At 40.9% G+C, this 14478-nt stretch overlaps 1 protein-coding gene across 3 annotated transcripts in view; it reads left to right on the forward strand.

Annotated features, from left to right (window-relative positions):
- The window catches only part of MAGI3 (membrane associated guanylate kinase, WW and PDZ domain containing 3), a 204757-nt gene that overhangs the window by 135164 nt on the left and 55115 nt on the right, over positions 1 to 14478 (forward strand). For all 3 annotated transcript variants that reach the window (XM_036272469.1, XM_036272470.1, XM_036272471.1), the window contains exons 3-5: positions 2979 to 3098; positions 8705 to 8914; positions 12217 to 12391. In XM_036272469.1, the coding sequence (XP_036128362.1) occupies positions 2979 to 3098; positions 8705 to 8914; positions 12217 to 12391 (505 nt within the window). The remainder of the gene's footprint in view (positions 1 to 2978; positions 3099 to 8704; positions 8915 to 12216; positions 12392 to 14478) is intronic.

Below are 14478 nucleotides of genomic sequence, written 5' to 3' on the forward strand. Positions count from 1 at the left end.
TCATTTAACTTATTTTCTAATGTTAATTTTTACTTCTTATGGCGCTAAAAGCTGTTGATTTGGTGGAATCTAACCGTAGTTTTAGTCCAAAATTTGACAATGAAAACTGTTATGTTAAGAAATAAGAAGTTATGTTTTCCAGATTTTGTATCTTCTGTGATGTAAAACAGATCAAGAAATGCTCATTTTTATAAAAGCATGGGGGTAAAATGCATCGATATAATCTTTGTTGCTTAGAATGTTGGATTAGTAATTTTCTGATATTATTACCATTAATGTTTTATTATCACCTTCGTGACTTTTTTTCACATTACAGACTATAATAGAATGCAGTACAACTAAAAAGTAAGAGCAATGAATAGTTTCCCATGAATTAATTTATAATAATAGTGTATTGCTGGGCACTGTGCTAATTATATCGGTGTAAAATGTCACTTAATTTACTTGACAACTGTCTATATTGTGTACCTATCGGGATTCTTACACTGTGCCAAGACTCGGGGCTGTTGCCCCGAACCAAGCAGACATGGCCCCCACACATTTCCTTACCCTGGCTGGGAGCCAGCGAGCCTTCTCTAACGCAGCTTCTGAGCCAGGACCTGAAGCCTAAGTAGCAGCCAGCTGAGCTAAGAGCGGGTCAGGGAGCAGGAAGTCTTCGTGGAAAGGAAGGGAATAGGCAGTCTTCCGTGGGAAGGAAGGGAATAGGCAGTCTTCCGTGGGAAGGAGGGGAATAGGCAGTCTTCCGTGGGAAGGAGGGGAATAGGCAGTCTTCCGTGGGAAGGAAGGGAATAGGCAGTCTTCCGTGGAAAGGAAGGGAATAGGCAGTCTTCCGTGGAAAGGAAGGGAATAGGCAGTCTTCCGTGGAAAGGAAGGGAATAGGCAGTCTTCCGTGGAAAGGAAGGGAATAGGCAGTCTTCCGTGGGAAGGAGGGGAATAGGCAGTCTTCCGTGGGAAGGAGGGGAATAGGCAGTCTTCCGTGGGAAGGAAGGGAATAGGCAGTCTTCCGTGGAAAGGAAGGGAATAGGCAGTCTTCCGTGGGAAGGAAGGGAATAGGCAGTCTTCCGTGGAAAGGAAGGGAATAGGCAGTCTTCCGTGGAAAGGAAGGGGAATAGGCAGTCTTCCGTGGGAAGGAAGGGAATAGGCAGTCTTCCGTGGGAAGGAAGGGAATAGGCAGTCTTCCGTGGGAAGGAGGGGAATAGGCAGTCTTCCGTGGGAAGGAGGGGAATAGGCAGTCTTCCGTGGAAAGGAAGGGAATAGGCAGTCTTCCGTGGGAAGGAAGGGAATAGGCAGTCTTCCGTGGAAAGGAAGCTTGGTCACGGACCTCGGAGATAAGTGAGTGCAGGGAACATGAAAAGAACTGGAAAAAATCTATTATGCTACCATCTAGAATGTGGAAGGGGTGGGGCGAGAGAAGCTGGAGCGGTCGAGTCGGTTTTATGCCAGGGGTCATGGGCAACCATTGCTGGGTTCCGGTTTTGCTCCGATTTTCATTTTAGAATGTCACTGGCTGCAGTTTGGGTGACGGGTGTAGCCAGGGAGGAGAAGGGTTGACTCTAGGAGACCAACAGGCAGACCGTATGAATCAGGTGGATGAAGACAGGCTTATAAATCCTAGAGGTATTTAGGAGATGGAATCACAGACTTGGTGACTGGATGTGGCGTGGGGGGAGGAACCCAAGGAGACGCCGGGTCGGGCTTGGGCGCCCCCAGAGGAGGCATCCGTGTGTGGGACTTGCTGCAGCATCCCAGCTCCATTCCAGGTTAAATACCTGGAGCTTTTTATTCTCTGGTATTTGAAATGACATTTTTAATATCAGTTCATAAAAGTATCAAGTTTTGTTCAGTAAAATTCAAAGGGAGAAATGCTGCTATAACCTGAATGTGTACCTTGGGTCTGAAAGACTTTTACAGTTGACCTTTGAACAACACGGTTTGACCTGTGCAGGCCCACTTATATGCAGAATTTTTTCCATTAATATGCAGTCAGCCATCCATATCCTCAGGTTTTGATCGGGAATTCAACCAACTGTGGACTGAAAACTGTTTTTGATCTGCGGCTGGGAACCCACAGACGCGGAGGGCCGGCTGTGTGCATCGTTCTACACCATTCCATATAAGGAACTCGAGTGTCCGTGGGGTTTGGTGCCCGCAGGGTGTCCTGGAACCGATCCCCATGGATACCAAGGGACGGCTGTAGTTAAGTTCTAGGGGAGTCAGGGGGTACACGTGGATTTTCAAGTGTGTGTCGCGGGGATGGCAGTGCCCCTAACCGTGTTGTTCAAAGACCAGCTTTACTGGAGCATGGATTCCTTAGTAGACAGAAACTCAGTGCTCTGTTGCTGAGTTTCACTAAACAGTGTGCTTACTGCATAATTTTTAAAAATCACTTGAAGAGAATAATAGCTAAGAAGTAATATGTGAATACCTCTGTTAAGCCTTAAGCCTTTTTATTCATTTGTCTAAAATAATTTTATAATTAATATTTTCCAAGTTTTTAAAATAGAGTTCAGTAAGAGAACTTAAACAATGTTTTTCTCTTTTAATTGTCCTTCATGCCTCTAGTTAATAGAATATTACTTTCTTTTCTCTAAGGAAGAAAAAAATACATAAGATACCTACATAAAAATGAAGCCTATCATTGGTGGATTGTGTTAAGTAATGATAATGGAGGTTTAAAAGATCTAATGTTGTATCTTGGAGAGTTAAGCTTTCTCTGACACCAAAACTTTGTAGTCTTTATAGTTTTGAATTTCATGGCTCTCTGTAGATTTTGTAAAAGTACATTGACTCTTCATTATTTACTGTCCTGCTCTCACTGAGAATGTTAACTCGCCTCAAGTGTTCGGATCCTCATTCTAGGAGGTGCAATATATTCAGTGGTCTGTTTCTCCCTTGTGTTCTGCATATTCTATTATTCGCAATATTTTAGTTTAAAGCACTTTACAACCAATTTTTTTTTCTTGTTTTTTTCCCCTTAGGCACCACAAGGGCCCCCAGGGATGGGGAAGTCCCAGGGGTGGACTATAATTTCATTTCTGTTGAACAATTCAAAGCACTGGAAGAGAGTGGAGCGTTATTAGAAAGTGGAACGTATGATGGTATGTCCCCAAATATTGACAACAGCAACCCCCAAAACTACCTTAACGACTGAAATTCTTTCAGAGGGAATTTGATCCGTAAAATACCATTTTATAAATAAGTTTTTTCTGTCGGTTTTGGGGAAATTTTTCTTTTAACTAGCGTAATTATAATTTACTAGTTAAAATGGGATTATACAGTAAGCAAGAGCATTTCATCATATTATGAAGTCAATTATGGATAATATACAAAAATTATTCAAATTAGCTTGCTTGCATATTTCATAGTAATTTACATTTGTCTTCTGAACTTAGCAAGTGTTTGTAGTTTCCTTTCTATTTGTGATTGAGAATTCAATTACTGTACACTTTTAAAAAATCTATTTATACCTTGGCTGGCTTGGAGAAAAGAGAATATAGATTGGAGAGGAAAAACAACAGAAACAGAATAATTCATTTTCTTTTCATATCTCTTTTCTCTACCCATTTGATTCTAGGAAGTACAGATTTAAGGTCAATTTCAATTTTTAAATGACTCTACGTTAGGTCCTTTTTCCCTTATGTAACACTCTTCACGGGCAAGCTCCCATAACACGCTATGCTGTTCCATCATTGCTTTGTCATGCAGCTAGAACTGCCTTTTTTATAGGCTCAGGGAAGGAAGACATCGCGTCTTTTTATTTTTTTAATTGATTTAGAGGAAGGGGGAAAGAGAGAGAGAGAGAAACATCCATGTGACAGGGAAACATCAATCAGTCGCCTCCTGTATGCACCCTGACAGGATCGAACCCACAACCTGGGCATGTGCCCTGACTGGGAATTGAACAAGCGACCTTTCAGTGCACAGGACGATGCGCAACCAATTGAACCACACTGGCCAGGGCCATCATGTTTTTCTTATGCAATATTATCTTCAATGCTCAGAGATGATGTTTAATAAATATCTCACCTTGATTGCAACATATTCAAATATGTGTTTGTGTTCAGCCCAAAAGATCCATGCTTCATCATTTCTCTCTTTAGCGACACCATGAGTTCATAGCATCATTTACTTCCTTTTTCTCACAGTTCCCATCTATTCTATTACCAAATCTAGTCATTCCTCCCTCTGTGGCAGCTTCCTGGGTGCCTTTCTCCTCGCTTTGCCTCAGGGCAGGCCCCCTGCACTGGCCCCTGTCTGGGCTGTTGAGTTCGTGTGGGTTTCCGTTCCTCCCCTCCGTCACGCCACCTGCCGTGGCCCCCTTGCTGACACTCCTCAGACACAGTTCTGGGCCCATCTCTCCCTCTTCAGAATCTTCAGTGCTTTCCTCTGCCTGCTAGGTTTGACCCAACTACCCTTTCTGAACTTGGCTCCAACAAATTGATCCATTCGATCCTTTTTTTATCCATTCAACCCATTTTTTAACTCCCGTCTATGTGCCGAGCAAGCATTATCGGAGGGACTGGAGGGACTGTGGTGAATGGTAATAAATCCTGTATCTTAGTGGGGAAGCCAGTCAGAACAAACAAAATAACTATACATTGAGATGTTATAAAGGAAACAAAAACAAGGGATTTAAATAAAATAATAGGAATGTCTTATTTAGATAAGGTGGCCAGTGAAGACTTCTCAGAGGAAACGGCAGCTACTTATTTCGTATTTTATGCAGATGACCTACTCTCCTTCACCTCCCTTTTATAGGCAGCCACTGCGATGTGTTTAATATGTATGTTTTCTTTGTATGTGTTCTTGTCTTGTGTGATATATTTATTATTTACACCTGGACTCTGTTCTCATTCAGTTTTAACTGTTTTCACTTATTTCTGTTTTTATTATTATTATTTTATTGTTGTTGTTAATCCTCACCCAAGGATTTTTTTTCATATATGTTTTAAAAATACAGTGGAAGGGAGGGGGGCGGATGGAGAGAGAGACATCGATGTGAGAGAGACTCATTGATTGGCTGCCTCCTGCACTACCCCAGTCGGGGCCAGGGATTAAATCTGCAACCCAGGCAAATGCCCTTGACTGGGAATCAAACCCACAACCCCTCTGTCAGTCCTTGGGCCAATGCTCTAACCATTGAGCAAAACCGGCCACGGCATATTTCTATGTTTTAAGATTCATCCATGTTGCTATGCTCTCTTTGCATGTAACTCATTGCTTTTTAACTGCCGCACAGCACTTGATTGTGAGTCCACTGCATTTCCACGTTGCCTCCGGCGCCCCATCCCCACCGATGAAGCTGCAGCAAACATTGTTGCATGTTTTCTCGTGGGCCTGTGTGAGAATGTCTGTGGAATGCATCCCCGAGAGCAGAATTGCTGGGTTCAACACCTGTTATAGACCTATCTGATGAAGCGGTTCCGGGCGGGGTGGCTCTGCGGTCTCCATTCCCGCCAGCAGTACACGAGGGTTTGGTTCCCGTGGAGCTGCAGTCCTGGCTCCGCAGCCTCAGCAGCTCCTGGAAGCATCGCCCTTTACAACTGTGGGGTCTGACGGCTGTAGGATAGGATCGCGTGAAACTTCAGTTTCTCCGAAAGCCAGTTGGAGCGTCTTTTCAAGTGCTTGTTAGTTTTTTGGACTTCTGCAAATTGTCTTTTTTTTTTTTTTTTAATGAGCTCTCAATCACATCAGTTAACAGACATTTCTAAGGTATTTAGATATTAATCCCTTATTGGATATGGATATTTTCTCCCATTTTTTCACCTAATAACCTTTCCTGTGTTTCTTCAGTAAACAGAAATCCTAAATTTTCATTTATCAGATTTATCACTGTTTTCCTTATGATTTATACTTTGGAAGTTTTGTCTAAGAAGTCCTTCTGTACCCTTAGATCACAGATATTCTACATTTTCTTCTGTTAAGTATAAGAACGTGTTAGCTATATGACAAAGTGGCATATTACATGTTATCGATTACCATGTGCTCCATTCAAAGGAAATGCAAATTGAAATAACAGTCATACATCATTTCACGCCCAACACATTGACAGAATTCTTCAAGTCTGATCATTGAGGGAGATGGAAGCTCCCAAACACAGCTGGCGAGAGTAGGAAATGATACAATCCCTTTGGAGAGCATCTTGGCAACAGCTAGTAAATTCAAAGATGCGCGTGACTCGGGCGCAGCGATGCCGACTCTCGAGAAGCCTGTGTATTCGCGTGTGCAGACGGCGCCAGCAGAGTCCCTGTCGCACTGTAGGAGGCAGTGAGAGGATGCAGACACCTATCTTCTAATAGGGGGGTGAATAAAATACATTTTAATTTGTTCATAAAAATGGACTGTTCTACAGCAGTTAAATGAACTAGAAGCTACGTGTCAACAAGAGTCTTAGAAATATAATTGTACAATAGGAAAGTTGCAAAAGGATGCACACAGTAAACTGCTTAAAAAAAATAGGAAATGTTACAAGGACGCTTTACAAAGCTTTTATGGACAGTGGTGTTTATACTTTTGTGTGCATATACATATGTCCTCGATGGGCGCAGATTCAGGGAAATGACACGTGCTGACTTCAAGAAAACTCGGAGAGTGGGAAGGACAGAGACAGGAAGTTAGGGCTTGAATAGCGTATGTGACCATATATGTATATCCTTAGAGGGAAAACAAGGGGAGACCTGAAAGAATCTGGCAAGTTACTATCTGGAGGATTTGTAAATAAATATATGCGGGGGTTTCTAGTACTCCTGTAACACTATTGTCTGTGAGTTACACATGTTTAAATTAGCTAATAGTTCCATTGTGAAAGTAAAAACACTTTCAGCTTTTCTGAAAAAGAGAAAAAGAAAAATCTCCAACACAATTTCAAAAGGATGAAAACATATTTCTGTCAATAACTAAAGCCAGGGTCCCAACTTTATAATTGTATACCTTGCTGTAATCTGCGATTTTGGTTTTTACCAACAACTCAAGAAAAACAGATCCAATTTAGTTATAAGCATCCTTATTATTAATACCAATTTTTTTGTAAAACAAGAAAACTGCCAGAATTTATTATCAAGTTCTAAAATCTTATCATTGATCATGGATAATAATCATAACATACTGAATTTTTCTAGTTTTCACCCTAGAAAAAAATTAAACTTCCTCGAGCCAGGTAATAATTACTAAGAATACACACTAAAATATGTTTCTAGGTAAACTACCATCCTTAGGAAAGTGGGCTTTTTGGGTGTGGTACGTCCAGGTTCCACGGCAGTGTGGCGATTGGACTAAATGCAGGAGGTCCCAGAGCACCCTCTTCCCCAGCCAGACCCCGTTTGGGAGCGTTTCTCTCCCTTTGCCCCAGAGACATGTGAACTGGCTTTTTCATCAGTTCCTTGCTTTACTTCCGGGTCAGAAAGTTTGCCGAGATCCCATTAGTCTGTTTTCAGATGAATCTTGGCATCCATCTGTATGACAGGAGTAACTATTTCAAACCCCGATTTGAAACCGAGGGAGTGGTGGAGTGGGGTAGAGAAGAGATGCAGTTGAAAAGCTGTTTATTTTAATTTCACTGTATTGTCTGGAGTATTTAGTGTATACCACCTAAAGTCAAATTTCCAAAGAATTCCTCTTAACGCTTTTCCCCTCCAGCATGCTCCAGCTAAGGCAAACTATGTCATTTGTAGATTTGCCTCAGTGTTATGATCAACAATCCATGCTTTTTTCATCTAGGAAAAATAATCCATTATATGCCCCATTAATTTACCTTATGGGAATGAGCATCTTAATTACCTCCTTAGGAACCAAGGAATTCAATTAGAAAGATGTGATTTAAAAAATAAAACAAGGTCATGAGTCTTTTACTCCATAATCATATATATATCTTCCTATAACATTAGCATAGTGATTGATAAACAAGGTCAAAAACTAGCAGGAGCCACAAACTTAATGTAGCCAGATCTGTTGAGCCCTTTCCCATTATATTTGGCTGCCTAATGAGAGCTACATGACAAACTGAGAAGATATTCAATTGTTTTCATTCTACTCTGGAACATTTATTTTTACTGCGAAAATTACTGATCCTCAAGTCTTAACATATTAAAGTATTTCTTGCATTCCTGAGAGTAAGCCAATATTGAATTATGCTAATAATGTCTCTATTTGTTCAACAAATTGTCAGATAAAATGATATAATTAGAATCAGAGGAAAACTTAAAAAAATTACTTTGACAAACAGCCTACATTTCAACACAGACTGGTTAGTTCTTAACTTTATCCTTTGCCCACATACTTCCTCATTTTGCCAGAATAGTTTATTATGTTGTACATGAGAACAAAATTACTTGAGTTAGTTTTCTTCTCCTTTACTCCCACTTTTATGCCAGTGAGTCTTACCCAAGAGCATTGATGCCTTCAAATTCACACATCAGGCCCTTCTCGAGAACCCATGCAGAAAAGCAAGCCCTGTTAGAATAAATAACCTGTACACACACAGTCAACTTCCTGGCATTATATGGTGAAGGGCACTTAAAAAATTAGTTATTTTTGCTCTTTCTACCTCCTCCTCTTCTTCCAACAAGTGTTTTGGCCTCCTTTTGGCCAGTGGTGGTTATTCAAAAATGTCAGTATAAAATAACAGGGCAGAGACGTACACTGGTCCTATTGTTCTGACTCTCAATTCAACATTAGTGTTTCCAGCTGCTGTTACTTTGTTCTTCAGGAAACTTCTATGGAACTCCCAAGCCTCCAGCAGAACCCAGCCCTTTCCAGCCCGATCCTGTGGACCAGGTCCTCTTTGATAATGAGTTTGACACAGAATCCCAAAGAAAACGCACGACATCTGTCAGCAAGATGGAAAGGATGGACAGCTCTCTTCCTGAAGAGGAAGAAGATGAGGACAAGGAAGCTGTTAATGGCACTGGAAATGCAGGTTCGTAAATAGACGAACAACGTCTAAGTGATCTCCCAGGTTGACTTGAACATGACACTGCAGTGGAAGTGGTAGAATTTTTCCACAGCACATGCAGACTGAGGGATAGGATTCCAGTATTTTTTCTAAAGGTTTTGTGTGGAACAAAGGGTATCTCTGTCGATCATTTTGTAAGCTGAAGTGAGTTCCCCCAAGTGGTCATCTTAATAAATCAGTAATAAGCTATCACTAGTAATAATATGACATTACCCTACTGCTTAAAAGATTTGAGATTCATTTCTGATGGAATATGGAAATCTTGTTGGCCTAAGCCCTACTTTACAGGATATGAACAAAATATAGATGTTTTAAGATACAGGCTTCAGCCCTGGCCAGTTTGGCTCAGCAGTTAGAGCATTGGCCCGCGGACCAAAGAGTCTCAGGTTCGATTCTGGTCAAGGGCACGTACCTCTGTTGTGGTTTGATCCGGCACTGGTTGGTGTTGTGCAGGATGCAACCATCCTATGTGACGTGTCTCCCTCACATCGATGTTTCTCTCTCCCTCCCTTCCTCCCACTCTATCTGAAAATCAAGGGGAAAATATCCTCAGGTGAGGATTAAAAAAAAAAAAAGGAAGATACAGCTGTCTGCCCTGGCCGGTTTGGCTCAGTGGTTAGAGCGTCAGCCTGTGGTCCAGAGAGACCTGGGTTCGGTTCCCGCTGAGGGCACATACCTCGGTTGCAGTTTGTCCCTGGCCCTAGTTGGGTCGTGCGGAAGGCAACCACTTGATGTGTCCCTTTCACGTCCATGTTCCTCTCCCTCTCTCTCTCTTTCTCTCTCTCTCTTTCGTCCTCTCTCTCCCTCCCACTCTATCTGAACAAAAAATGAAAAAATGTCCTTGGGTGAAGATTAAAAAAAAAAGGATACAGCTTTCAACCAAAACAAAATACAGAACTTTGGAAATATGCTAGTCAACATTATTTGAAAAGTTTGTTAGTAGTACTTTGAGTTTAAATTTAGAATCACTCAAAGAAAATTTCCGAGTTTGAGTCTCATATTTTTCATTAAATGCACAGCCAACAGAAATTTACTAGTGTAGAATCTTCTCCTTTTGAGTACCCCTAAGACTGTGGTGATTTGCCTAGGAGACTTACACTATTAATTGAGAATATTTCTAAGTGAGTATGAGGAGGAAACCACAGAATCCCAGTAGAACTAATTTCAGTGCTATGTATTATAATAATTCCACTTAAAACACTACAATATAAGCTTATTGAGGGTTAGGATGTTTGCTTGCTTTGTTCATTGTTATATCTATCCCTTGCACCATAAACAGTGCCTGCATGTAGCAGGAACTGAAAAGTGTATGTTATTGGTACCCAATAAATGAATTAATTTGGTCACATCCCCAAATTTGCAGAACCTATTACCATATTATGTGCCCAGAGCATCCTGATTAAAATTTGCCATGTATACTGTGTTGATTGTTTTACTTTATTTTATTATTTATTTATCCTCACCTGAGGACTTTTTTTTTGTTTTTTGTTCAGATAAAGTGGGAGGGAGAGAGAGGAAGAGAGAGAGAGAGAGAGAGAAACATCGACGTGAAAGGGACACATCGAGTGGTTGCCACCCACACAACCCAACCAGGGCCGGGGACAAACTGCAACCGAGATACATGCCCTTAATGGGAACCGAACCTGGGTCTCTCTGGACCGCAGGCTGATGCCCTAACCGCTGAGCCAAACCGGCCAGGGCTGTGTTGATTGTTTTAATGCGTTCATTGTTTGCATCCCTTTCCAGAGTGTGAGTCCTGTGCCATAGTCCTAACGTCTCACATAGTTGTGCCACATTATGTGTTTGATGTTTAATATTTTACCCCAGTATATTTGGGTGAAAACAGGGCTAAAAAGGTTTAGGTGAATTCACATCTCATGCTTTAGGGGTTATTAAAGGAAATCATCATATTGTAGAGCCTTTGACATTGATGTCAGCTTTGCTGACCCACAAAATTAAGTCTGTTAACATTTTTAAATGTTTAAGGCTGAGATTGGAGACCATGAATGTGTCCAGTGTGGGAACGTATATGTTCTTGGGTCGGTAGGGCAAGGAGGGCACGGCAGGGCGTGGATGGGGGTGAGGAGTGGGGGCGGGGGACGTGGTGGGATTGAAAAATCCCAGTGCCTGGTTAGGTAAAGAATGCATGGACAGAGATACTGTAAGGATAAGGAACGCTGTGCAGTGATGTCTGAGGCCTCCTCCAAGAGTCTCTGACTCTGAGGCACTGACTACAGTTTGGAGTTATTATAGTTGTGCTGTCTTTTAAGTTCCAGAAACAAGTTTCAAGTGCATGAATTGTGCACTCCCTGGACAGTAACCCAATTTTAGCTCAATCTTCCCTACCTCATGGACTTTGGAACTCTAAAAGGATTTTAATATCACCAGCAGAGAATTAAATTTAACAACAGAAAGTCTTTTGAGTGTAACTTTAAAAAATTAGTGTTACTTTAATTTTTTTTTTTTTTTTTTTATCCTCACCCGAGGACATTTTTCAATATTTTGTTCAGATAGAGTGGGAGGGAGAGAGAGAGAGAGAAATATCAATGTGAAAGGGACACATCGAGTGGTTGCCACCCACACGACCCAAACAGGGCCAGGGACAAACTGCAACTGAGGTACGTGCCCTTAGCGGGAACCAAACCCAGGTCTCTCCGGACCGCAGGCTGACGCTCTAACCACTGAGCCAAACCGGCCAGGGCTAAAAAATTAGTGTTACTTTAAAGGTCTGTGTTAAATGGGTACAAGGCCACTTGGTGTTACAGTTAAGGGCACAGACCACTCGGACTGGAATTCTGGCTATGCTGTTTATTAGCTTTGTGACTAAATTAACTTAACCTCACCATGCCTTAGTTTCCTCATCTATGAAATGAGCATAGTAATATATGCTCACGGGATGGAGTGATTTATGAGTTAATATATGTAAAGAGCTTAAAATAGAGCCTGACGCATAATGGGGCTGTGTGAGGGCTGCTGCAGCTGCTGGTGTTCTGTTGGTTGGTGTCTGTACAGTGTATACGGAACTGATTCCAAGGTTGCTTTTTGCTTCTTTCCCAGACCAGCGCCCGAGGTGCTGTGCAGGGTTATTGTCACTTAGCAAATGGCAAAAGTCCAGTGTGTTTATGTTTTTTCAAAAACTATAGCAGAATGTGGACACAAAAGACAAGGAAATTTGTGATAACTATTTGGCATTTTGTTAGAAACGAAGAGGGCTGTTCCGAAGAAAGTATAGTTTACCGACTTCTCCTACTGTTTGTTTTGAATAGAAAGCAGAGAGAGGCATTCTGAGTCATCCGACTGGATGAAGACCGTCCCGAGTTACAACCAAACCAATAGCTCCATGGACTTCAGAAATTATATGATGAGAGACGAGAATCTGGAACCACTGCCCAGAAACTGGGAAATGGCCTACACAGACACGGGGATGATCTACTTCATAGAGTAAGCAAGTGTCTGGTCTCTCCTGACGAGCCCTCCCCTCAGGCTGCTCTGAAGGATGTGTAACCTCCTCTCTCGAGGCTTCATGCCCCTGTTCTTTCTTTAAAAATACAAATTTACATCCACATTGTAGATTCTTATCTCACTTTCTCCCTGGGTGGTCTTTTGTTTTTATTTGACTTAGGTAAAGGAATAGTGTATTTGACTTCCCATTTTATAAAACAGGATTAAAAACAAATTTATCGCTAATAATGAAACATATAAGGAATAAAGAGAGTTTTGTTTTTGTTTTATATTGGGTATATTGTGCCAGTTAATATCATTTCAGGAATCATCATATGAGTGGGGCGTATTTCTTATCTGAGCTAAATATTTTCAGTTCTAGTGTTTGGGTTTGATGTTTTCAGGCAGTATAGTCAACTAGTATAGGAGGGGGAAAAATCACTGGTCCTCAGAGGAATTGGTATAATATAAATTCATACAAAAACCAAACTATTTTATGGAAAAGCACTATTAATATGCTTATATTTACAGAGCTATAGAATACCATATGTATTCAGTCAACCTAAAATTTTATATTGCTTACACCTGAGGATATTGTTTAAATAATTTATTAGAAGTTTTATTATAAGTATTTTTATGTTCTCATGCAGCTGTAATTCTCATCTTTAAACTAATTTACCCACAGGTAGAGTATTGATGTAGTGGAGTTACAGAACATAATGATTAAAGTACTGAGGGCTGGATAACACACTCAAAAGAACATATTCTCAGACATGAATTGGGGGAGGGAGATTTGATGTGTTTCCTCCATTGGTCCCAAATTCCGTATCCTTCACATGGAATGAACATCTTGCTATACCAAATGAGATTCTAGTGTTTAAAAGACAGATTTCTGTGTGCATGGTATTCTTTTTACCATATATGGTAAATTATTTATTTTGTTATACATTTTTATAAACATTAATGACCAGGATTATACACAACAGACAAAATCTGGTATATTCTTCTCTGGGGACAATTTGAGGTTTTTTTCTAGGGTTATTTAGACTTTTGACTTTCATGCCGACTTTGGAACTAACCCTCCCAGTAAGATGTAGAGTCACAGAAAGTAGCTAGAATGTCTTCAGAAATAGATTATTAGATGTTGAATCTGACAGGACCTCACTCTGCAAATGGGTGAGTTAGTAAATTATGGGGGTGGGGAATTTATATAAGATATGTCTTTATAGGTGAACATTATTAAAGTGGACTGAAGGCCTACATGTGAGATCTGATATTATAAAACTTCTAGAAGAAAACGGGGAAAGCTTTATGACATTGAATTTGGCAAGGACTACTTGGGAATGACACCAAAAGCATAGGAAAGGGACCACATGAGACTTAAAACCTCTGCGCAGCAAAGAGAAGCAGTCCACAGAGTGGAAAAGCAGCCTAGGGAGTCGGAGAAAATATTTGCAAACCATCGTCTGATAAGGAGTTAATATTCAGGCTAGAGTTTAATATTATTTGCTATTAGGTTAAGCTTTCCTGTTGGCTACAGCTAGTGCGCTGGTCCCTGGTAACTGTCGTTACATCATGCATCTGTAAGTAAGTAATACTGGTGTACAGTCTTTAGCTATTATGTTTTGGGTATATCCTCTATGGGCATTTCTTTCCCTTGAGAAATACTGAGTAAAATCCTAGTGGATTGTCTACATCTGCTAATTTAGCAGTAAACAAATTTGGATCATTGAATCCAAAATTAAGCTTTTCTAAAGTAGTAGTTTGGAATTTGGTTTTGTAAGATATGTCCATGATTCCCGTTTTAAACCAGTCTGCATGCTGCTAGGCCTCTGTGGAGTCCTAAGCCTTTTCATTTTGCTCAAATTGATTCAACCAGTTTTAGTTTGGGGAAATTGTCTCTGACAGACTTGGTAACAGACTTTCTAGAAAGAATCCCAGTTTTTCTTACTTAGATTATCCATATTCAGCACACAAAGAGTTTCTAGTCTCGAGTCAGCCCTGGGCCGTGCAGGAAGGGGCTGCGTAGGCAGCAGGTAGCTCTGCAAGTCGCTGGGGTTAGAAAGGTGTGGGTGATACGACGAGTC

This window comes from Molossus molossus, unplaced genomic scaffold, assembly GCF_014108415.1.
Source record: "Molossus molossus isolate mMolMol1 unplaced genomic scaffold, mMolMol1.p scaffold_m16_p_20, whole genome shotgun sequence".
Classification (NCBI taxonomy): domain Eukaryota; kingdom Metazoa; phylum Chordata; class Mammalia; order Chiroptera; family Molossidae; genus Molossus; species Molossus molossus.